A 26,668-nucleotide genomic window follows, 5' to 3' on the forward strand; every position below is an offset into this window, starting at 1 on the left:
ACGTTACAAATTAACAGAAAAATTTTATCTATTAATTTTTTTCTTAAATGCATTAGGTTGGGAGAGGATAAACATATATTAAACACCTACTATATGTACTGCATTGTACTAAGCATTTAACAAATATTATCTCATATAATATTCTTTTGTGCTGCCATTTGACATTTAAGAAACTATCCAATATGTGGAAATAAGTTTAGAAGAATTGTACCTGTGTAATCTATATTGAGCTACTGGCTGTCTAGGGGAGGGAAGGAAACAAATGTGGAACACAAGTTTTTGCAAGGATGGGTGCTGAAAACTGTCTTTGCTTGTATTTTGAAGAATAAAAACCTATTAATAAAAAGAAACAGTATACAGGATTTAGAACATTTTGTTCAGAAGTTTGTCCTGTTTTTTCTTGGAAAATGGTTTAAAAAATTAGGATAGTATTATCAGATAACATTTAATATAAATTATATGGCCAGGCATAATAATACAATTGTTGTTGCTGGGAGAATCTAAGATTCATTTAAGCTTGAGGCTGAAGGCAATCACGTCTCTGAAATAAGCCCAATTCCCAGGTGGTGGCCCCCTAGGGACAGAACACCATCATATTGCCTACCAAGGGGCAAATTTTCTCACGTTAGAAAAATGGAGCACATTAGAGTATACATAGTGATCAGTGTTGGAAGTCAGCCCCTAAATATCCACTGTACTTACAGTTTGGACATGATAGGGAGACCCATTCTCAAATTTTGTTAACCAACTGATTATATGGTCATTCCTCCAAAGAAGATATAATGAGAGAGCATATCATCTCAACACATAACATTCTATTAAGCACTGTAGGGAATACATATACAATTCAACAAACAACTGTGCCAGATACTGGGGATATAAAGAGGAAAAAGGGAAAAGTCTCCTATATCGAAGAGATATTTTCCTGGGTTACAGGTAGAAGCATGTTTTAGAGGGAGAAGACACTGACCACAGGGAACATTAGGAAAGGTCCCTAAGCTGTTTTTTGGAGAAGGCCACAAGGGAATAGAGTCATTTCAGATGTGGAGTGCTACCTGTGCAAAGGTGCAGGCCTGTGTGATGGATTACTGCCATACCTTGTCAGCAGTTTGGGAAGTTACATTGACTGGAATGGAAAGTACACAGTGGGAAGTAATAGGTCAGTTGTGTGTTTTAAGCAGTATCAGTTTGGCAGATGGATAGGAAATGGGGAAGACTGGAAGCAGGAAGAACATTAGGAACCCAGTCAGCTAGACAAGGTAGTGAGGGCTGCTTGAACAGAGAGAAGGGAATAGACATGAGATGTTGGGAAGGAAGTGGCCGAGGTTGGGAAAGTAACTGCATGGGAACAGTGAGAGAAAGGATAATCAAAGTGAAGGCTAAGGTTATGAACCTGATATGGTGTTGGTTTTGTTCGGGTTTTGTTATATGGGGTTTGTTCAGCATTCTCGAAGAAAGAGGGGATGCTGTGACAGGCAAGTGAACTGGATTTAGGTGAAGGAGGGCTGGGCAAGGTCACCTGCCTCACTTTCCCCTCCAGGCCCAGTTAGGTCCAGGGGTTAGATACAGATCAGATGACTGGGGATGGTTCAGGATGCAATGGGAGACCCTGGCCTTTTTAAGCCAAGATCTTTTTCAGTGATTAAGGCCCGGCCACAACTGAGACAAAGAATCTCCTCTTTCACTTAATCCAAAAGAATCTAAATAAATAAATGAATCTTGAAGGGGAAATAATTATTAACAATAATTGGCACATTTATAGAATTTTAAAGTTTGCAAACTCTTTTGCTATTCAGCACAACCCACTAGGTAGGTTTTATAGGAATTATAATTCCCATTGTAAGAGAAATGAAATGGCATTCATGGTAATACAACTACTTAGTCTTAGATTAGTGAAATTAGATCTCAGGTCTTTGGAAGAAGATGAGTTTGGCAAAGCGAGCACTTGAGAATTATAACGATGGTAATAATAATAAGTTCCATAAATGCTACAGGTAAGAATATTATTCATATTATTCAAATTGGAGAAGCCATCTAATTCACTCCTCTCATTTTCAAATGGTATATTCAGACACATTAAAACTACCTGTCCAAAGTCACTTAGGTACTAAGTGGCAGAGGTGAGATTCAGAGCTGGCTTTTTTATTCTGAATTCTGGACTCTTTTCCATTGTACTACACTGCCTCTTATGTAGAGCTGCAGTAAAATCCTAAATCTATGTAAGAGTGGAGGCAGCCCCTTCTTTCAATGATTTAATAGTCTAATTGGTATTAGAGTACCTATAAACATATAGGTAACATGACAGTTTAAGATGAATCGCCACAATGAGTGCTTTATATTATTGGAAATGCTGTGGAGTTCAGAGGAAGCAAAAGGAAGACTTTGGCAACTAGACTAATTCTGGAAGTTGGTCTATTTTCTACTTTCTTTTTTCAGTGATGTAGAGTAGAATTTGACCAACAGTTATATTGTGGGGTAGCTAATTGTGGGTCAGAAGAAAGAGAGATCTAAGAGGTGATGGAAGTTGTTTATAAGCAAAATTGTGGGATGTTGGAACAGGAAGGAATCAGAAGAACATGAATCAGAGGGATCTTAGATGTCACTTAGTTCATTGCTCATTTTACAAATTGGGAAACTGAGACCCAGAGAGGCAAAGGGACTTGCTTAAGACTTCAGAGTTTGTACATGGCAGAATTGGAATTAAAACTAAACTCTTCTACTTGCTTAAGACTTCAGAGTTTGTACATGGCAGAATTGGAATTAAAACTAAACTCTTCTGACTCTTCAGATCAGCAGTCTTTTTTTTTTTTTTTTTTTTTTAATAGCCTTTTATTTACAGGATATATACATGGGTAACTTTACAGGATTAACAATTGCCAAACCTCTTGTTCCAATTTTTCACCTCTTTTCCCCCCCCCCTCCCCAGATGGCAGGATGACCAGTAGATGTTAAATATATTAAAATATAACTTAGATACACAATAAGTATACATGACCAAAGCGTTATTTTGCTGTACAAAAAGAATCAGACTCTGAAATATTGTACAATTAGCTTGTGAAGGAAATCAAAAATGCATGTGTGCATAAATATAGGGATTGGAATTCAATGTAATGGTTTTTAGTCATCTCCCAGAGTTCTTTTTCTGGGTATAGCTAGTTCAGTTCATTACTGCTCCATTAGAAATGATTTGGTTGATCTCGTTGCTGAGGATGGCCTGATCCATCAGGACTGGTCATCATCTAGTATTGTTGTTGAAGTATATAATGATCTCCTGGTCCTGCTCATTTCACTCAGCATCAGTTCGTGTAAGTCTCTCCAGGCCTTTCTGAAATCATCCTGTTGGTCATTTCTTACAGAACAGTAATATTCCATAATATTCATATACCACAATTTATTCAGCCATTCTCCAACTGATGGACATCCATTCAGTTTCCAGTTTTCAGCCACTACAAAAAGGGCTGCCACAAACATTCGTGCACATACAGGTCCCTTTCCCTTCTTTATAATCTCTTTGGGGTATAAGCCCAGTAGTAACACTGCTGGATCAAAGGGTATGCACAGTTTGATAGATCATCAGTCTTTCTATTGCTCCATTCTACCTTGTGATTTTTACTTTTTTTTTTTTAAATAATTTTTTTATATGAGCCACCAGCAATGATTTGAACATACCTAGTGTTTATGAGTGTCAGTGGCTGCTTGTGTTTCCCCTATTCTCTTCTGACTTACCTACTGCAATCCATGGTCTTGTCAGGTTCCATTATCTTCTTTTACCCCAATCTACCTCCTTCTCACCATGGGACCTTTTCTGATCTTTGCCTCTAGCCTGTGTTTCAGGGTATTTCACTGTTTCTGCCACCATTACGGTTTTCTTTAAAAAAAAAAAAATTTAGTGGTTCTTGTTTATTTCTTCTATCATGAATGCAAATGTCATGGGCATTTTCACATACAAAGCAGTAAAAGTGAATTTTATGTGAATCTATGATTATTATATACAACTTGACTTTTAAAAAGTGTGTGTGTGTATGTGTATATGTATAAAATTTAACATGGTACAACAGTGCCATGTTAATCTGTGTCTTCCTTTTAAACCTCCCTCTGCTCTCCTGTATATTTTTAATGTTTCATCCAAGTTCTTTTTTTCTTCTTTTTTTTTTTTTTATCACTATCACTATATTTGTATCCTCCACTCCCCAATTCCCATAAAGGTGTGTGAATTTGGAGTGAGAATGCATGTGTTGAGTATTTTTGGTAACTTTCTTTTAAAAAATATATCTTTGATCCTTTCTTTGCTCTCATTTTTTAGCATTACATAAATCCTCCCTCCTCCCCCAATCATATCACAGAATCAGAGCAGGAAGGGTTTTTAGAAACTGTTGAATCTGAATTCTTCATTTGACAAATGAGGAGATGAGGCACAGAGAGATTTGTCACACTATCCGTAATTACTTAAGATAGCCTTTAACTCCAGATCCTCCTCCCTTCATATCCCGTATCCTGTCCTCTAAGCTGTCTTGTGTTGTCTCCTACATATGTTCTGCACTTTATTGCACTACTTCATCAAAATTTTTGGATGGTGGTTGTCATTTTGATGGTCAAACTAAGCCAATCCTTAGTGACATATCATACCGGAAAGCCGACTTTGAGGCATCTAGCCAGCCACTAAGTTCAGGGACAGCAGACTTTATTGCAGGAGGCTTGGAAGGAACATTGCATATTGAATGACAATAGAAGGAGATATTTCTCCCCTCCATTCCATTTTCTTAGTGTATCTTAGAAGCTGAATCTGAAGAAAGCATTAAACCTGAGGAGCAAGAGAGACTTTACAAGGAGGGTATCTCTAGCGTTAAACTGACAATACCATTAATGTACTCCCCAGCTTTCTTGGGGGCCTTTCCCCAAACCTCAAAAGTTACATAAAGGTACTTGTTGGTGTTCCCGCCTGAGGGGATAATTCTGGAAGAAAGAGATAATAGAAAAATAAGGCACTAGGCTGTTTGTGGAGGTGAGAAAAGTTTAGGAAGAAAACCTCCCCAGAAGACAGAATAATTACTTCGTAGGCTTATGGAGATTGCTGCCAAACAGCCAAAGCCCTAAATAAAGGGAGTTTTTAATGTTATTCTGTTATAAAAATTTCCCCCAACAGACAATTTCTTCATATAATAAGAACCTTCACCCAAAGATATTTATATCTTAGATGTAATGAAGCAACCAGAACTCGTGCAAAATGGACATTTAGATACTCTACTTTGAGGATATAAAATAATAATACTCCTCATATACCCAGGACAGAGAGGATGAACTTGGTTAAAATACTTACAATCTGAGATATTAATGTGAGAATTTTAAGTCTTTATAAACTAGTATGAGCTGCAATATATTTCAAGATAAAAACAAAGGGAGGCATTTGAAAAAAGTCATTGCTTGAGCAGTGGCCTAGATCTTCTGCTGAGGTCTGCCTGTGACCGTGACACTTTCTTTGGATTTAACATAAATGAGATCTACAATTCCACTTTCTTTGTCATCCTAGCAAGGAGAATTTATAGCAAGCATATATGTTTGTTCTGGGGATTTGTTTGGGGGGGGGGGGGGAGGGAAGAGTGTTGTGTGTATGTATGTGCACAGGTTTCTCTTTAAAATTTAGGAGCAGGTATAGCATGAGTTAATCAAGAAGAAAACTGTCAATTTTCATTTGAGACTTTCTCTTTTTTACTATAGTTAAGTTAGTGACTCTTTTATTTTATATTTTTTGTCTGGACTTTTGTTTTAATTTTCATCCAGTGTTAAGAACCCCTCTATTTGTAAAGGATATGTTCTCTACCAAAGGAACTGTGTAATTATTCTGCAAATGATAATATTAGAAATTTTCCTAATGCTATAAGAAGTTAGTTGACTAATCTCGGATCTTTACTTCAATCCTTTGGCACTTTTATTGTTATTTTCCTTATATTTTTCCATCTCTGCTTGAATCCCCAAAACATATATAAACATACATAAATGCATATGACCCTGACCTCTCTTAGATTACCAGTTTCATCTTTCCAACTGCCCACTAGACATTTTCACCTAGGTGGTTACCTGGTAACTCAACATTAGTCTATCCCATATCAAACTCATTATCTTACCCCTTCTTCCACACAGGAAAAACTCCAACTCAGCATATTATAGTTTCTCTATTTTTATTAATTGTGATATAATTTTCTTTGATGATCAAGGTCCACACCCTTTTTATTTTTTATTGAATTTTTAATTTCTCCTATTCCTTTGTCCTACCACATCTAAGATACCAATGCTTTCCAACTCTGAAATATCTCTCACAGTCTTCTGAATATCCTTTCTGGCTTTCCTTACTTCATGTTTAGATTTCTGCAATATCCTCTTGAATTTTTTTTTTTAAAGAAGATTACTTTTTTAAAGAACCTTCTTACCCCAGTCTACTTACATGGCACTTCGAGATTAATCTTCCCCAAATGTGTTTTTTTAATCATATTATCCTCACTTTTTCCTCCAAGGTTTTCTACTGGCTCCTTATAACATGTAGAATATAATCTAAGCTTATCCTTATTTTTCAATTCTTTAATGACAACTTCAGTCTTAATTTCCACTCTTTCTCAGTTGTTGTGTTAGAAAGACTGACTATTAAATTGTGAGTTAGAAAACCTGTATTTTAGTGCTGGCTTAGCCATCAGCTAGCTGTGTCTACTATTCTTTTGACTCTATATTCTATTCCTTTCTTTTCTGTTTGTCAAAATCCTAAATATCCGTCATGTGCCTCATCCTCTCTGAATTTTTCTCTGAATTATTCCCCACAAGTGAATTTTCTCTGTGCCCCACTAAGAGAATTCATCTGTGAATTCTCTTAGCCCCACTCCTCCCTCCCAAAAAAAGCTCCCCACAAAAAATCCCAATTATATTTGTACTTCTCTTTATCACAGGGATAGACTCTTGCATTATATTAATTATTTGAATACATTTTATTTTCCTTATAAAATATTAATTCCCTTTTGTCTTCCATAATGTCTGGCAGTGTCATCACATATATGTTCAATATACATGTCATGAATTAATCAGACATATTATTTTGAAACATTTAACACATTTTAATATATGTGGAATTATACTAATGTTAAATCCCTCCTGTATATTTTATCACATTCAAATCAACCAAACTGCTTATAATATGTGTAGTTTAGAATTTGAGGAGTTTTTTTTTTTTTTTTTTTTAATTTTTATCACATATCTTCAAGATTTTCTCATGAGAGGTATGGAAAAAATCATCCTTCCCCTCAAATATAATTGTTGGAATCTTGGAATGTTGGAGACTGTCAAGCCATTAGAGTTGATAGAGACAATAATTATCTAATTTGGCATGGTTCAATGATTGATTTGATCTTGGAAGGAGATGTTTTGGGCTGGAACTTGACACAAGTTACTAAGTACAACTGATAGACAATAATGCTTGTGTTCACACCTCCCTTGAAGTTCTTAGGACCAGAGAGCACTCTGGGAGATAACCCAGAATCCCATTCTCTCCAGAAGGAGGAGTTAACCTTTGGGAGATTGTATCTTAGAGCTGAAAAGAGTTACTTGGGAACATTCCCAGGGGTCGGAGAGGAGCACTCTCTGAGTAAGCCCACAAGCCATCAGTCCGAGGGAAGAGAGATTCATTGCATCTTCTACCTTGGTGCTGGCTGGAGTCGGAAGGACAAACCTTTGGATTTGGAGACATTCGGAGGGAGCTCTTAGAACCAAGCGGAGAGATAGGCCTCTGAGCTAACTGGGCTATATTGAAGGACACAATAAGAGATCTGAACTTTTATCACCTGGCTGTGTTGTTGGGAGTAATTATTTACTTGTAACTGAAACTAAGGCTGCCTCCAAAAAATCTCCTCAAGAAACCTGCTTTCTCCCAGAGAGAATCCTATTATTATATTTTAAAGAAGAAAAAAAAAAACACCAACATTTTGGTTTCTCAGGGAGGTTTTCTGGAGGCAGCCTTAGTTTCAGTTACAAGTAAATAATTATTCCAAAATCGCAGCCAGCTGGTAAAAGTTCAGATCTTTTGTTGTGTCATCAACTTATGTCATCCCATATATTTCTGAGAACCATTTATAGTTTAGCTTCAGGATTAAAATATAATAATTGCTTTATTTTTAATTAGTAATTTTAAAACACTTGTCAGAAAACAGAAGTGTGCCATTGGTGATCAGGATCAGTATAGGAGACTGAAATGGACATTCATAAACGGTACTTAATCTTATTCTTGTTTCAAGAATAGACAAAGGATTGGTCCTGGATATTCTTGATTATAGCTTTTCAGAAACCTCGGGGGACCAACCAAAAGCATCAAAAAGGCACTGTAGGTATAGAAGGTCTCTAGACTGAATGTGGATCACCTATGTCCAACATTGATCCTGGCTTCAATATTTTCAATTACACAGTTGTTTGGCAGTTAGGGACAGACACTGGTTTGTAAAAGGCCCTTTCAAGTCATTTAGAAATGTTTTGTCAATGAACACATCAACAGGCTGAAGGAGGTCAGTGGACTGGGGCCTGAACATAAAAGTATATTGTACTTTCTCCTTCCATTTGGCCGAGAGTAAGATTTTACTTGTGCTCTGAAAAAGTACTTAATTAAATTGGCACCTGCTGTTCCTTTGGTGATCCAAATGTGTTTTTAATGTTTAGTATACAGTAAGATCCTGAAATGTTGTCTTCCTCATGTTCCATTAAATCACTGCTAGCCTACAGCCTTTCTGAATGACAGCTCTACTAATAACAGTAGTGATGATCATCATTATGATAGAATACTGAACTTGTAGCACTATTTCTCTAAGTATTTTTAAGTTCAAAGATGTCTTTCATGATTTGGTGTAGATAATGTGGGTGGTATCTATATATTCTATCTTGGCACAAACAAATCACCAAAGTTCAAGGTAAAGTGTTAGAAAGGTACATATTCTGGGATCATTACTATTCTCTCAAATGAATATCAGTATGCATTGAATTTAAATTCCACTCAAACCTTTACTAAGAGTCTCCTAGGCAAGGTTCTTTTTTTTTTAATTGCCATACTTAATTTACCCTGTAATCTCTCTAATGATTTTTCTACAACAAAGCAAAGTTATTAAATGTTAATCTGTAAAGGAAAGGTTTGGGAGGGATAGAATTTAGCTGATAAAGATAATGACTTCAAAGCCAATCCTGCTTCATAATTTCATTGTCACATTTAAATGTTAAGCCTGATATAAAATACCAAGAATGCTTCAGCATAGAACCATACATTTAAAACTGAAAGGGACCTTGGAGCTAGATATCTAGTCCATCACTTTCATTTTACAGATGAAGAAACTGAGTCCTGGAGAGAGTGAATAACTTTTACAGGATCACATTTGTATAATCATAATCATAATTTAAACACATGTATGATCAGAATTATAATTTACAAATCCAAATTCATTACTGTTCTACATAGTTCTATATTTTAATTAAAAATCAGTTCATAACTTATTTTAAACATTAAACCTTTTTTATATTGCATTAGTGCTTGTGAGAAGTAACTTTGGCAACGTGTATGGCAATGGAGAGAGCTCAGGGCCTAGAGCCAGGAAGAGCTGAGTTCAAATCCTGCCTCAGACATTATTAGCTGTGGGACCCTGGGGAATTCACTTAACTACATTGTTTGCCTCTTCTGACAAAAATGAGATAATTAATGATAATAGCTAATACCTACCTCCCAAGGGAGGTTGTGAAGGTTAAATGAGATTATATTTATAAAGTATTTTGCACAGTGTCAGTCACATAGGAAGCACTTAATATCTGTTTGTTCCTTTCCTCCTTTCCTATTAACAAATAATTACAAGTTAGTAATCTTATCATTCTTGTTTTGTCTTATTATATCTCCTTCATCCAGGCTCTCCTTAGGAACTTAAATGCCCCCTCCCCTCTGATACGCTTCCCTAGCTATCTCCATAATGACATAATGTCTTTCAGCATTATATCTACAAGCTTTGACAGGTGTGTCTTTTTATTTTTAGTACTCTGTAATAAGATGCTGGTGTAAGACTATTGAACTACTCTGCCTCAACCTTACAGAAAGCTGTGGATTTATTCAAGATGCTGCCAATTTGTTTACTCTGACTTTTTTTAAAGCTATCTCATGAATATTCGTTTCTGTACCCAATGTTAGATAAACAGCTTAATCATTTTTGTCAACTGAATCTTTCAAATCTTTGACCCAAATCATCAGTCACGTAATTTTTCCCAGGCCTGTGTGCGTGGTCCGAATAAGTTTAACCTATTCTGTGAATCATTTTGAAAAGGCATTTGTTGGCTTTTTAGTCTAAAAACTTCCTCCTTTAAAGACAACTATAGTACTTGGCAGCAGATCTATCACCTTACTAAAAAGCATAATGGCAATGTGAGATTTATTTCCTTATGTTTTCTAATATGTTTCCTAATAGAAACTGATTCAATAATATTTATTTCCCCTTTTGTATAGACTTGTCTCTTTTCCATATCTGTGCCCAGAGGTCAGAATAATAGGGAGATCTTCATTTGTCAAAGGCCAAGATTTTGGGAAATTTAGGGATTGATAGGAGAGAGTTGGGGTGTTTTTCTTTATTTGTTCTTGCATAGAAATTATACAATACTCCCACATCATATCTTCTATACCTGACACTTTGAGGCATGGTTATGTACACCATTGTCAGGACTGGAGATGGGTATAAAATAATGAGATTGGTCCCATTGTTCATGGAGACCAACTTCATTATTTAATTACAAATATAATCTCATGTTAATATGGACAGTAGCTCTAAGAATATGCAGGTAAAGATGACCTTATCTGCTTACTCATAATGACATCATTTGAATATTAATGCAGATGTTAATTTCTGATGGGCATACCACTAAGAACTAAGTTTGGTATTAACTTGAGATTCTTATTTCTATGGCTGTTTGTTGGTGCTTGGAAATTTCCATTGAGCTTATATGGTTTCTATTAAAATGATTTATCTCCCTTGAACATTTCAATCCCGGTGCAATATATTTGTGCTCGAAAGATTAAGAGCAAATTCATTTTAGGACTAGGAAGTAAATATTGTACTTATACTAATTTTTCAGGTTCAAATAAAGCAAGAAGACAGGAGAGGAAGCTTCTCGATTATGGGACAAATTTTGTAGTTCATTTAGTAGCTGTGGGATGTTGTGGACTATATCATTCCCCCACTGAATAAACTCTAGTGGCTCCCTTTCACCTTTAAACTCAAAATGTAAATTTATCTCTTGGTTATTTAAAGCCCTTTACATCTGGGCCCAAACCCATCTTTCTAAGCTCCATTACTTCCTTTCATGCTCTCTGCAGTCCAGTCAAGCTACACTTGATGCTAGTCCATCTCCCTAACTTTGCACCTAGTTTCCCATGCTTGGAATAGAAGGAATACTTTCTCTTCTCAGAAGGTCTAGTTTCCCTCCTGCCTCAGGGTTTATGTATGTAGTTAACACAGAATCTGTAGGATCATCCCACACAGAAATGCCCACATGTGGTGTTTGGAACATTTTACTTAAAAAAAACAAAGAATGGTTTATTTTGGTAACTTGTCTTAGACAATTTCAGTGTGAATGATGCTTTTCATAGATTGTAAATACTGTACCCTTGTGTGGTGAAAACTTTTTATGCATAATATAATCTATTCATAGGCAGCTGGAGCCTATGGAGCATCACAGATTCCCATGGTGATTCCCATATGCAGGAGTCTGTATTTGGATCTTTGAGTTAGCTGACAGATGTGTAAAATCACATACAGCCTGGCTGTTCCCCACAGGCTGCATAGCTGAAGAGTTCTTGTTGTTCTCATAGTCTTTGGAAGATATTGCACTACCAGAGCCTGCTCCTGATACTGTAGTCCTGGAAGAAATCATTTTTAACTGCTGTGTAAAGCTAAGGTTCACAAATATGATCAAGACACCCTGGTTGAGGGACCTAGATCATTAATCACATGCTGCGTCATATACTATTCTTTGAAGATAGTAGTATGAATCAACATGCAATTATTTGACTTTTCCCCCCACATTTAAGGTTGGACTTTTAGGGCAGCAGGTGGACTGTTAATTAGCCTGATAGGGACATTAGGCCTTGGTTTCCCCTATTCTTGTACTTCCTGGCCTTTGAGCCAACTTTGCTCTGCTTCTGGAGGCCTAGTCCAGTCATTGTTCTAAAATAAGGTGGGCATCTCCCAGAGTGCTGAGAACAATTTGGAAGTTATGGATTTGGGCTTTTCCCATTCTCAGGAAGGACAGTGGGCTCTGATCTTTCCACATTCTGGACTTTTATGCATATTATAGACTTGTTTAGGAACTGTGAGTACTCTGAGTCTTGTAAGCCAGAGCTAGGGATTGTTTGGTTTTCCTGTCAAACCCCAAACCCTATTACCTTCCCAAGATAACATCTAGTTAGATAAAGGTCTTATGAGCTGTTCTGGAAATTTTTATTTCCTGTGTGTTAAATAAGACAAATGTGAAAAGAGTGCCAGATCTGAGGCAGAAAATCTGGGATCAAATCCTGACTTGGCTATTTAACTACTTGGGTGATTTTTGGGCAAGTGATTTAACTTATCTTAGCCTTAGTTTCTTCAACCATGAAATGAAAGGTCTAGACTTCAAAGTGTCATCTCTAAATACATAATCCTACAATATGGGACATGTTCACCTTCCTGTGAATCCTAGCTCAAACTAGAAACCACCTTCTGTTGTCACCTTGACTCAGATTTCTTCAAATGGTTATAATAATGGGAAGGACCCTGCTAGTTGCTACTTTAGATTGATCCAGGGACTTCTGAACTCTTGAGAGTGATCAAGACCAAGACCTCCAGTGATTGATTGTTTATTGAAAAAAGGACCATATTCACGTTCTTCATTATAATTTTACAAGTCTAAAATATTTGGCTCTGTCTTTACCCATTTGATCTTATAAATTGAATATATATATCTTGTCGATTTCTGCCTGTTGCCTTTCTTCATGCTTAGGTGGCTGTTTATTTCTTATCTATTCTCTACCCATTTTCAAGGTCCACTTATAGCCTCTAGCCCATTGACTCCTAGTCTCTGAATACTTGATATTTACTGATTGTACAATGTAGTTCAACATTTAATTGTAAGCTGCATACTTCTCTAATTTTTTTTTTTTTTTACATGTAAATCATGTTTTCTCAAACAGATGGTTATGTCTTTGGAGGCAAAGAACATGTTTTATATTTTTTGTCCTCCTATTTTGCAAGGCACATAATAGATATTTAATAAATTATTCTTAATTTGATTTGCCTTTAATTGAAGAACCTGCTTAGGATACTTATTTTCTTTTGGCTTATTTTAACAAATTACATTTAGCAGAAGAAATGGTCTAGCTTTTTAGTTTCTTTTGTTTTTATACACATTTTGGCTTTTCTGCTCCTGAATTTTTTTTCCCTCTCTATTTCTTAAGTGATAATAGTTCTGAGTCATAGCTGAGAGTGCCTGCTTGGTTGTAAGATTTACTTTCCCCTTGAGAGGACTTCATGCCCAAAGATACAGATATATGAGAGTGCTTACTGTTACTTTGCTGAAGAAAAGAATAATTGACTACAAAAGCCTATTCTATTGATATTAATTTTCCAAGTCAATTGACTTAATTCATTGGGGAAGGAAAGAACTTTTGCAATTAAATTCATTTCTATCTATTTGTCTTTGCCAATAAATAGGATGGATTGGGAGATATCTGAAGATAAAATTCCATCTGTTGTTAGCATTTTATATTATTGAGCTGAGTTTTTTTTCCCTTAGCAGAATGGAAACTCCTTGGAGCCAGGAACTATTTAGCTTTCCAATCCCTAATGTTTGAAGAAAGATTATTCAGAGTCTAATAATTATAGAATTTAAATAATGCTTTAAGATTTCAGTTCCTAATTTTTTGTATATGTTATAATCATATGATCGGGAAAATGATGTAGGAAAGGCCTAGGGTCTGTCCCACCACCCTGCCTTCAATAGTAAACTCTAGTGACTCCTTATATTCTTCAAGATCAAATAACAAATCCTCTGGACTTCAAGAATCTTTACTGTCTGATTCCATTCTACCTTCCCAGTCTACTTACACTTACTCTGCTGTCTGGTGACACTGGCCCTCTTGCTGATCCTCTCAGAAGACATCTCCCAATTCAGTGAATTTTCAATTTGTCTTCATGCTTCCTCATCTCCACCTCCTGACTTACAGACTTGCTTCAAGTCCCAGCTAAAATCTTACATTCCTTAAGAAGCCCTTTTTTGATGCCCTCTTTTTTGTGTATCCTTAGTACTTGGTAACTGGCATAAAGTAGGTGTGTAATAAAGACTTCTTGACTCCAACTCTCCACACACTCTCCACTATGCCATACATAAATTATAGATATACTAAGTAATGAGAGTTCAATTAGTATTCCGTAAATCATGGTGATATCCAAATTAATGATAATCATTTTGCTACCTTCTGGCAAGAAGATTTTGTGATATTAGGAGGTGATAGGGATTACTTGATGAGGAGATTTCATGTAATTTTGATAGAAGTGGGGTTGAATGAGTAGACTCAAAGGATTATAAGTTTATGAATTAATCAGTTCCATATTGGAAAGGAGTATATAGTTGAGTAGCCCAGGGTATGTATTCTTGATTCTTTATTCTTTAGCACTAATAGTAGATGATATATTTATCAAATCTGTGGATCATAGAAAGTTGGATCTACTAGAATGCTGAAGGGTAGACTGATGATTATTAAATGGCAGGTCAGAAAGATGAACCAAATGTAATAATAAGAAAAGCATCACATATAGTGTAATAGAGGCAGTCACATCAAAATAGAAGTTGAGTGTGTGAGAGACAGAAGAAAGGAAAGAAACAAACAAAAGGAAATAAAGTTGAGTTTTGGTTTTTGTTGTTGCTTTTTTAGTGAGCTGCAAGCTCAATTTAGTCAACAGAAACTTGTAGGTGGTCTAGGGATGTATCAGTACATGAGAATGAGAGATGATAGTTAAACCATAGTCTTTGACACCAACTTTTCAGAAAAACATTAATAAGCTGGAATGTGGCCAAAAAAGGTAACTAGGATAATATGGGGAACTGAAAACTATACATGGTTGATGAAAGGAATTGTATGTGTTAAAGATGTTAATTAAAACTGGGGAAGTGAGGAATAAGATCACTCTTCTGGCTGTGTCTTAAGTTTATCCTGTAAAAGTGAAATTAGTTTGTTTTTATTTGGTTCCAAAAGAGAGAACATGGGACAGTGGGTAAAAGTTGCCTAGAAATCAATTTTGCCTCAATATAAAAGAGGGTGAAGAGGACAAATAATAGTGATACAAATAATAGTGATTCTTAACAATCAAAATTGGCCAAAAGGGCAGCATACTGCTTTGGTAGATATTTTCCCATCATTTGAAGTGTTCAAGTAGAGGCTAAATGATTTCACCTATTTGTTATTGATATTTATTAAGAATTCTACTCAGGTTTCTAGTCTTTCCCAATATGATTTTTTAAATTTGGGAGTCAAGACACCTGGGTTCTAGTTCCTGTTCTTCTACTACTTACAGCTGTACTTTGCTAGAAGTCTTATTTTCTCCTATAAAATGGTTTCACTGAACTCATTTATTTTTGAGGCCCCTTCTATTGCTGAGGTTTTGTGACACTTGTTTTCTGAAGGAGAATGAGACTGGAAATATCCTTTTTTTTTTTTTTTTTTTTTTTTTTTTTTAAGTTTAGGGGTGTATATGTGTTTGTGTGTGCCAGTGTGTTAGAAGTGTAAAAGCTGCATCTTATTTCATGGACATAAATTTTTTAAATCCCCCAAACCCAGAAAAGTTGTGTGACTGTAATTAGTGGCAGAACTAGAACTAACAGCCACCTGAATCTTTAGAATATATATGCTTGTATGTTTTCAGTATCTTTATGGTATGCAGGTAATTATTGAACTTTGACTTATTACTAATTTTAAATAAATATCCTAAGAGGCAGAAATAAACTTGTCTGTAGGGTTTTCCTTCCCTTTTCCTGTCAGTACCTGTGATCTCACTTTTCTCTCCTTTTTGCATGCATAACCAGAAAAAGCTCTCCATAAATGTGGAGTTGAAGGTGTGCCTGGCAAGTACCAAGTGCCAGGTCTAAAGAAAAGTTTGGCCAGATCTGTCTGACAATACTCACTTTTCATATGTGTGGGCTAAAGCAGGGAATAAGTATTTTTTTTTTCCAATTTTTGGATTCTTTTCTAGCCTCAAACCTAGATAGTTGCAACAAGTTGCAAATGATAGCTTTTTAAAGATTTCTTTGTCCTCCTAAGGCTCTTCATATTGTCTTTGCTATGAAAGTTTAGATATTTAATGAGTATTATAATTTTTTTCTTTTTTTTTTCCAGAATAAAATACAAAAAAGCATAAAGGGGTACTTCATTTTACCTGTCATTTTTTTAAACCTGCCATTACCTTTTTTTTTTAACCTGTCATTACATTATTCCTGAGTTAAATGGTGAATTTGGTTCATCATCTGGTTACTTTTGAGGCACATTCACTGAATCTTCTTAAATTTTTTTTTTAAATCTTAGCATAAAACATTTTGGAAGGCATGAATGGAAGTTATTTTTTTCTTTGAATCTTTGTCATTTTTTCTTTTAAAGGAAACTCCTAGAATCTTAAATTTTAATTAGGAGTTTTTATAAGGTCATAAAAGTTGGGAAGCTATCTAGTCCATGCTCTTATTCTGTCTTACAGCTAATAATATTTAAAGTACTTTGAACCCAGGTCTCCCTAACTTTGAAGTTCAGAGTTCTATCCACTCTACCGTGCTCTCACCAGTCTTTTCCCACACTTAGCAGATCTGTTTGTTGTCACTGAACAACACCACCAGTACCACCACTACTGCTGTGGATGATACTCACTTTTTTGTTAAAGCTGTTAGGACCTGAATTTTTTTAAGGCCCTGCTTAATTTCTTTCACATTTCAGGCCATTGGATCAGAGCACAGAAGTTTCCCATTACAGGATTGTAGATTAGGTCTAGAAGAGACCTTAGAGATCATCAAGGAGTGAATAAACTGAGTTCTGAAGAGGTTAAGTGACTTGTCCTAAATCACACAACACAGTAAGCAGCAGATCTTTAATTTGCATGTAGCTCCTCTAACTCCAAATACAGCACTCTACCATTCTCTGTTGACAGAAAGATTTTGTATTTTCATAATAAAGGTCTCTTCTTCATTAACTTCTATGTAATAAGTTAATTATTGTCCATTAGTATCTTGTGACAGTTTGGTAATCGGAGCAAGTTGATTTACTCTAAAGGCTTTATTTATCTTTAAGAAAGCCTGTGTTTTGAACTTGGCTATTTTTTCTTTAAGACTGTCTTCATAAAATTACATTGACATAATTTCTGGCCTTAAATCATGAAAATCTTCAGTTTCCTTGAAATCAGGAGTATCCTGTGCCATATCAATTAAAGTGAATGTACTTTCAATTAAAGGTGTTAAGGATAAGATTGAAGAGATTAATTCTTTATAAAAGAATGACCTTCAGTAGTCAGATCCAATTAGGCGGTTCTCCAACTATATTTCATCTTGATGGGACAAGTCTACTGTTAACAATCCATCATTGTGATCTTTTCAAAGGAAGAGAATATTTTAGGTTTGGATTCATAAAGCAATGACTAAACAGCCTTAGTAGCATGAACAGTAGCTAGTTTGAATTTCAGTAACCAGATGTTGTAGGAGTTTTCTCCTCTAAGAAATATCTTAACTCTAATTGCCTCAGGAAAAAAAAGGGATGGGGGGGAGCCTTAAGTTTACTCCAAAATTTTTACCTATGTCCTGTTATCCTACCTGGCTTTTTTCATGTCTCATTTTCATGCTCTAGCATTTATGGAATCCATCAATATATTTCAATCCTAAAAGTGTTTTAAAGTTGAGTGATCTCTCTGGGCTTGTTTCTTGAACTACAAATATGAGGGAATTGGAAAATGGTTCCCTTCCAGTCCTAAAGTATGAGCCCATGAACTTAGTTTAGAGAATTTAATATTGTAAAGGGTATTTAAATTCTTTTTTTTTTCATTGAGTAAGTGAAACATACTTAAATTATTTTTGCTTCATTTCTTTCTGTGGGTTTAATCCATATCACAGTTGTTTTCATAGCCAAAAAGGTTCCTTCCCTGGTTCCCAGTGGTCCTGAAATGGGCTTCCTACGTCAGGCTGGTTCTCAGACAGTAGCCTATGGATATGTTCACATTGAAACCTTTCCAGCATGATAGGGACATGCCTGAGTTTGTCCTGCTCTGACATTATCTGGGAACCCAGCATCATCTTGACAGAGGGGGCAGTACTAGTGTGGGCTTAACTATAGTAAGAGGAAAATCAGTGTGATTCAAATACAGCATTATTCAGATATTCATTCCCCTGTTGGTTTTGGTCAGATGATTTAACAGTTCAGTGATTTAGTCTAACATTTTCTTCCTTTAGTAATTGCTGTTTGGACTAGCTTTTCCATTGCAATTTTTCAAATTGTGCTTTTTTATTAGTTCTTCGTTGAATTCATTCTATGTGCCTTATATCAGAATGCCTTATAATAGCATGTACTGAAAAAGATTTTTTTTCTAAATCCTATATGTATATGCATATATGTATATTTGTTTGTTTGTTTATCTGTTTATTTATGCCTTTACTACTTAACATTAGCATAAGTGAAAAAATTGTTGATATATTCAGTATTGTTGTTCCATTCATCATTTTTTTGTAAATTTTAAATGGGTATTTACTATTCATCTTTTCTCCCACTTTAATATTTAGAAAAACTGTCTGTGTGACTCTATCAAATCCCATAACCCCTTAATGCCCTAGACTATAAATTGCAGAGCAGGTGCTATTTTTTTATTGGTAGAGGAGATTTCCTCATCATATTTTCCCTCTTTCCATAAAAACAGAATACTATAAACTCATTAGTTGGAATGACCCCTATTGGATTACATGAACTATTTTCAATAAACTCATCATAGGGTTTCTTCAGGGACTTCTCTGTTGCAATGTGTTTTTTGGCAACATAATTCATTTCTTAATAATGTTTTTTCTTTTTTGTATGATTATAATGTTGGGGCTTTGGTGCAGTATAAAGAGCTTGGGATTCAGAAGACCCAGTTCAGATAGAAAACCCAATTCAGATTCCACCAGTTGCCATTTATCAAGCTATTGATTTTGGCTGTTATTCAGCTATTCCAGAATTCAGGCTTCTTTGCCTGGAAAAGTTATAACAAGGCTCAGATGAAATAATATAAGTGAAAGCTAAAGTTAACAGTAAAGCACTGCTTTAATATGTGACATTATGATAAGTGAAAGAAACTTTCTAAGACTATAGAGACATGGTACCAAACTACACTGGTAGAGGAAGTTTCTTTATCTGGAAATTCCCTATGCCAATGAAATCAGAGTTCAAACCCTGTTCTATTATTTGAACATATTACTTCACATTTTTGTTGCTTGCTTATATGTGATTTGAATCAAAGTAGACTATGCGTTGGAAAGGAAGGAAATAACATTTGATTGGGATAAGTGCATATAAAACAGGGCAGTGTGATAAGATATTAGGAATTTCAGTTATCAGGTTGATTTGATATTACCAATTTGGCACAAAGTTTTGAAAAATAAATATTATAATTAATTTTGTGAGATTAGTGCTTCTATTAAGCAAATGCTGTTCAATCCCTTAAGTTCTTTCCTTTATTTATATCTTGATATATATGTCTTTGAATCAAGGGAATACTATAGCATCAAACTGTAAAATGCTGTTTGCATATTAACATCAATTTGTATAAAAATTGGAATACATTTAGTTTGATTAAGCATCGCTTCATTAGATTTTAATGTGTTGTGTGCAATGTATTTCAGGAACTCCAGAAAGGAACTTAATGACATACGATTTGAGTTTACTCCAGGAAGAGGTAGGTTTTAATTGAAATTATTCTTTTATTGCCCAAAAGCACATTTTAGAAATTGATTACTGGTTTGGGGTTAATAAATTACTGTTTCAAAGTTAAATTTTTTTCTCTCCCAAAAAGGAATTTCATATTCCTCTAACAATTCCAAACCAAAATCCTTTTGTCCATTCAGCAACTCAGTACTAAACTGTATACTGTTTTATATGAACATGTATGATAAAATGTATGATAGTGTACATGTCACCCCTGGAAATAGGTACTGATTATGTTGGAGTAGAGCTTAAAACGATGGACCTAATGAAAATTATACCGAAAAAAACTAATAAGAACTTAGCCACAAACAACTACTCTGCTGAGAAGTAGAACATATTTTGATTTTACCTTCTCTGTTGTGCTTTTATGGAAGTATATGTCGTTAAAAAATTGATGAGAAATTTTGTATTTGCTTTAGATGTTAGTAAATATGGGTAGGCTTAATGTTTACCTTTCCAATGAATAGAATTTTCATATTATAGATAAATTTTGAGTATTGTCCAAGCTGATCCAGTTACTTTGCAAAATAAAAATATTTAAGTGGTTAAATAAAGCCATGCATATCAGTTAGTGTTTAGGGAATCTAAAGACTCTAAAGACACCTCAGAAGTCATTTGGTCCCTTCCATTTGGGGTCTTAGCAAGAGACCCCTCCCAAACATTCAAGAAATCTAGCCTCCATTTTTGAAGACTTTAAGTTATAAAAACCGTTCTGCTTCTCTAGACATTACTCACCTCTTGAACAGCTCTTAGTGTTTGGAATTCCTCCCCCTCCCCCCAATTCAAGCTGATTTCCTCCCTTTTTTACATTATAGAGTCAAATAAAACATGATAACGGTAAATGATAGCCTTTCATATACTTGGAATCAACTGTGTCTTACTCTATAAGTTATCTGCTCTTCATATTAAATATCCCCAGTTAGAGAGGCAGGGTTTACTATGTAGAAGAACAGTATATATCCCTCTGTAGTTATGCAGGGCAGTTCCTTTGAACATCCCTTGATCCCTGCAATGCATTCATTCTAAACATGAGACAACTTAGAGAGATTTGAGTGAATGACTTGCCCATAGTCACATTAGTACTTAGTGTAAAAGTGACAACTTTAATATTTTCTGACTTTCCAATTCCAGTGCCCTTTTCACTAAACCACAGTGTCAGGGGCTCTCTCAGATTTGGCCCATTGTTCTAGCCTGTTGTGAACTTTGTAGATCTTAGTTATGTTTTCCAGTTTGACTTCACAACTGCAGTGCCCCTATTTAGATCTGAAAAATATATCATCCTACAACTAACTGATAAAATAATTAAACTAATTAGAATAAGGATCTGTCCTCGGGCCCTTTCCTTTGAGAGACTTGTATCTTGGGTTGCCCTTGATCATCGTTCTTTAGATTTAATTATTCAGTAAGTTCCAAATCTGTCTTAACTCAATTGTTCCTATCTAGTCCATAACTCTCCATCTTGTGTATCAGGGTGTCCTGGTTGAATCTTTAAAATATCAACATACAATCTAGGTGTACTATGCCTCTGACATTACTTTGATTTACCCGTCTAGTGACCCTGCTGAAAAAGAAAATGAATTTAGTCTGACATGATCCTTGCTGGTTTTAATATTTACCTCTTCCCCTCCAAAGTGCTCATAAAATTCTTTTAATAGTGTGTTTTAAAATTCTTCTGGGAATTGAAGTCAAGTTTACTGACCTACAATTTGAAGAATCCTCCTTTTTCCTTTTTTTTTTTTTTTTTTTTTTTTAAGAAAATTGCTGTATTTGCCTGTCTTCAGTCCTATGGCTCTTTTCTTCATAGTTTTTTCCTACATACTGCCAGTATTGTAATGCTGGTCTTGTACATCCACAGGTTTTATTTTATTAGCTTGTGATAGTGTTTTTCCAGGCCTTGTGACTAGTGACTTAAATTCATTGAGGGCAACCAAGAACTCATATCTCCTCAGAACTTTTGATTTCCATTACTTTTTAAAATCTCCACTCTAGGATCTAAAGTAAATTTGACTCATTTAAAAAATGTTGATCATTTTCCCTTTGCAGGCTACTTTGCTAAGCACTAAAAATAGCAAGGTAAATATGACGCAGATCCTGTTGTCAAATAGTTTATAATCTAATATAGGTAGCTGGTGGGAATGTAAAGAAAAACTTCTTAACATACATGCAAAAACCAATGATAAGTGCAAAAGGGAGGCCCAGGGTAAATTGATTAAAGAAATTTGAGGATGATAAGACTACTTTCTGCTCTGGTAGTTAGGAAAAACTTCATGAAGGAAGAGGAATTTGAGTTGGGCCTTGGAGGAAACAAAAATCTAAAACAGAGAGAGTAGGAGTTGGCAGTGAGGGAGTGATTTAATTTCATGCATGGGTGACAGTTTCAACAAAGACAAAATTTAGAAGAGGGCCGGATGAGAACAGATGACCAAGAATTAGTTCATTTTAACCTGAATCGAGACAATGTGAAGAGAAATAGTAGTATGTAATAAAGCTGGAAAAGTGGATTGAGCAGGGCCAGGGAGGGGGTCCAGTGAAGCTTTTTGAAAATACAAGTGACATGATCAGATACAATCTTAGGATGGTTATTTGTTAGTTATGTGAAAGATGGCTTGGTAAAATGATAGATTAGAAACAGGAAAATGAAACAGGATATGAGGGTCGTTGGGGGATAGGATTTGGGTATTTGCACTGGGAATGTAGCATAGATGATTACAAGAAGTATTGTCATGGAATAATTGAGAAGGCCTTTACATTTGATTACATGGGGAGAGGATACCAAAATTCTAAAGTTTTTGATTAGGAAGATGATGCAGTAAGGAAAAAAAGTAAAATTGGGGAATAAATGGGTATTGGGGAAGATGAAGTTAAGTTTTGAACATAATGAGTTGGAAATGCAGGCAAGAATAATCAGCCATAGGCAGCTAGAAATATGGAACTGAAATTCTGGGAAGACTTGGGAGCAATTTAATAAAAATAATAATTGAAATCATAGGAGTGGTTGAAATCACCATGGGGAAGAGTATAAAAAGGAGTAAAGAGCACCAGAACTTAAAACTTTGTTGGGGAGAGGAGGGAGATTTCCACATTTAAGCACAGGTAGAGAATGAGAAGCTAGGCAAGGATACAGACAAGGAACTTGACCAGGTAGAAGGAGAGTGTGAATGGAATACCACAGAAGGCAGAGGGTGATGAGAATATGTAGTGCAAAAGAGAATGTCAGAGGTCTAAGAAAATAAGGCTAGCGAGGGGAAAAGAGGGCCTGTGGGATTAAACAATGACAGAATTCAGAGAGAACTGTTTGAACAATGGTGGGTAAGGACTACCAGCTTTCAAGGTGTTCAGAAGCAGGGAGTGGTTGTTGAAGTGGACAGGAGGACTGCAGAATTATTTTTCTGGGAGGCTGGCAGTAAAGCAGAGAGAGAGCTATAAGACAGTGACTTTATCAGATGGCAGAGTCAAGAGAAGGGGGTGTGTGTGTGAGTGTGAGAGACTGAGTATTTTTGTAAACCCAGGACGAGGAGCCAATAAAGTAAGATAGGTGACAGACAAGAGGGGACCTATATGATAGACTTACATCCTGAAGCAGGTAAGAGAGAACGGGACTGAGCTTTGTAAGTGAAGATGTAGAACTAATTTAGAGAAGTCTACTCTGAAATGAGGGGAAAAAAAAGCAACAAGAAAAAATAAGTTGGACATTGAGATTCAAAAGAGGTCAAGGATTTCATATCACCTGGACTTGTCATTTCAATAAATGAAGGCTTTTATTGACATTGAAGGAGAAGAAATGAATTCTGGACTTTACTATAGAAAGTTCTTTGGTCAAAAAAACAAACAAAGTAAGAATTGGGTAATTATACCTTTTCTGTTACCATACCATCTGCCAGGTAGCATCCTTTCTACTTTAGTCATCCATTTGCCTCAAAACATTTTTTCATAGGTTTACACCAACCAAAAGAGTTTTAATTCTTATTTAATAAAGTTAAGCAGAAGTTCTCATTCTTATCTCTGGTGACTAATATTAACCTCTAAAATTGTCATTATGTGTTAGAATTCTTACAAGGTGCTAAGTCAGTGGAATTGATAGAGACAAGGGTTGTTTAGCAGGGTGCTTAACAGTTCTCTAGATGTACTTAGTACTTAGATTCACACCTTTAAGAGAGCATGTATAAGGAGGAACCCACTAGGGCACAAGCCCACTCTCGGAGGCGGAGTCAGATTCATTCCAACTTCCACTTTTGTGCTGGCTGGAGACATTCGGAGGAGGAGAGGCTGAAGCTGGCAGAGGCAAAGGACTAGTGGCAGGAGCTCTCAGAACCAAGGAGAGAGATAGGCCTCTAAGAAAGCTAACTGGGATATTTTGAAGGAAACAATAAAGGATTTGGACTTTAACTTCTGGCTGTATTTGAGGTGATTATTTACACTGAACTGAAAGGAAGGATGCCTCCAGAAGCCCCCCAAGAAACCTGCTCCCAGAGAACATTATATTTTAGAGAAGAATATTACAATTATGCTTAATATCTGAAGTTGAAAATTGTCAATTAATGATGCCAGTGGACTTAACAGTTTTACAAAATTTGAAGTAAAAATATTGACTAGACAATATGGATAAAACCTCGTGGCAGAAGATTAATGTTGAAACAATACCAAGTAAGGACCTCATTGATATTTTTATCTTGTTTCATTTTATCTGAAGGATTCAAAATGAACATTGCAATAAAAATCAATTGTAATTTCACTAGCAACAAAAAGCCAGATTCCTGTTTCTGTACCAGTTATGCTTGCTTTGGCAACATGAGTTGCCTTTTTTTTTTTCATCAAAGTTCTCTGCTTTTGGTTGCCAGACAGCATTCAAGGCCTTCTGCTATCAGGCAGCATTCACTGGGCAGTGCTGTAATTGGCTAGTTATTACTGAGGCACAATGTGTTTATCCTTCAATAATGATATTACAAATTAGAAGTTATTGGTAGTGTCTGCTGACATTTTAGATATTTTTGCAGGGAGCAAGAGAATAATTTACCTATTTGCATGTCCATATTTGTGATGACTGGCAGCTTGTTATACCGATTAGACTATATAAATGGAGTCTTCAGACCTGAATTTAAGTCCTATCTTTGGCATCTATTGCTTGTGACTCTGGGCAAATCTTTTAACCTCTTATTGCCCCAGGCCACTAACTCTAAGCCTTCATGTTGCTAAAAGAGTCATTTTGATCTTCATTGACCTAAGGAGTTTCCTCAAAGGCAATTCTGAACTACTAATAAAACCCCAGATCTGGGCCAAAAGAAAAAAAGTTGACAAACATAATACAGACCTTACTCTTTATATTGGATTATGATTCTGTCTTTTGGTGTAAATATCTTTGCACAATCAACAATGATTCCCTCCCATTTTAGTCATGAGAACCAGTTACCTTCACAGTCACAAAATAAAATCCTGTCAAAATACCCACTTCCAAATCCTTTCCAGCTCTAAATCTATAACCCTTTGACCCTATGTAGTATCTTGGGGTGCAGCATGCCTCCTGTGCTATTTTTCTTCCCTGACATCTAGGTCTTGAGCCTTGTCTCACAAGTGCTTCCTTCAGGTTTTGAGCTTCCATTCCTGCTCCTCGCTTTTCAGGGTTCTCTTGGCAGGGAAATAATAACAAGCTCCATTGCTGTATCCCAGTTACAGCACACTGATCTCGGAGGTGATGGAAGCATTACAGGGAAACATTTTTTGGTATTAAGGAAAAGTAACATGAAAAGATTAACAAATTCAGTTCAGTCCTGATCTTTACCCACTTGTTAGAAAAGAGCACTATTCTCTGTTTTAGTTGTAATAATAGCATAGTTCCAGTTTTATTGCTGTGGATTGGATAGTTAGAGCTGGCCTTCCCAGCCCTGCAGAATCTGCTTTTTCTTTAGCCTTGAGTATGGATAGGATCATAGAGTTTAGGTATGTACCTTCTTGAAATAATCCCTGGTTTCAGGCATTTCAAAGTATATCTCACCCTCAGCTAGAACCAGATTAGATAAGTCTTTTCTACCTAATCTTGCTTCTCAACTCCCCAGCTACCAGAAGGAAAAAGATTCCCTATCTGGACTCCCAGGCCATTTCCCCCCATTTTGGGGTCTGTATTTTTTATCTTTTCTATTTGGACATTTTCTGAACATCTTCATGTTCTAAACCCAAAAGTTAATTGTTCTTTTATCTTGTTCCATTTCTCTCTTAAAAATAGCTTACATTTACACAGTGCTCTCTATACAGTAACTGTGTGCCCCTCAATGAGTTTAAGTGACTTATTTAGGATTACTGTTGGTCACAGCTAATAATGAGGGTCTTTCTAACCTCACCAACAGCACTCTACTACTGTTTCACTGCTTTTCTTCTCTTCTAATGTGGTCCCTGAAGTAGATTCTATAAACCAGATCTTTCAGCTGCTTTAAGCTTTGATAAAAAACTAGATTCAGGATTTTGCCTCCTAGTCCAATAGTCTGTTACTGATCTTTTCATTCCTAAGTCTGTTTCCCACTCAACTCTCTGGCTCTGTAGTTTGAGTTCTCAAATAGACCTGGCCTTAGCTCCCTGATTTTGGCCAAGCTAAATTAACTGACATTCCCTAGGGCCAGTTTGATACTGGAACCATTCCATCTTGTTTCCTTAGCTAGAGATCAGTCACTACCCCAGTTATGA

At 35.8% G+C, this 26,668-nt stretch overlaps 1 protein-coding gene across 6 annotated transcripts in view; it reads left to right on the forward strand.

The window, feature by feature from the left end:
- Positions 1 to 26,668, forward strand: part of STK39 (serine/threonine kinase 39) — a 302,550-nt gene that overhangs the window by 224,989 nt on the left and 50,893 nt on the right. For all 6 annotated transcript variants that reach the window (XM_031960518.1, XM_031960519.1, XM_031960521.1 and 3 more), the window contains one exon: positions 19,915 to 19,967. In XM_031960518.1, coding sequence (XP_031816378.1) covers positions 19,915 to 19,967 — 53 coding nt within the window. The remainder of the gene's footprint in view (positions 1 to 19,914; positions 19,968 to 26,668) is intronic.

This window comes from Sarcophilus harrisii, chromosome 3, assembly GCF_902635505.1.
Source record: "Sarcophilus harrisii chromosome 3, mSarHar1.11, whole genome shotgun sequence".
NCBI lineage: Eukaryota > Metazoa > Chordata > Mammalia > Dasyuromorphia > Dasyuridae > Sarcophilus > Sarcophilus harrisii.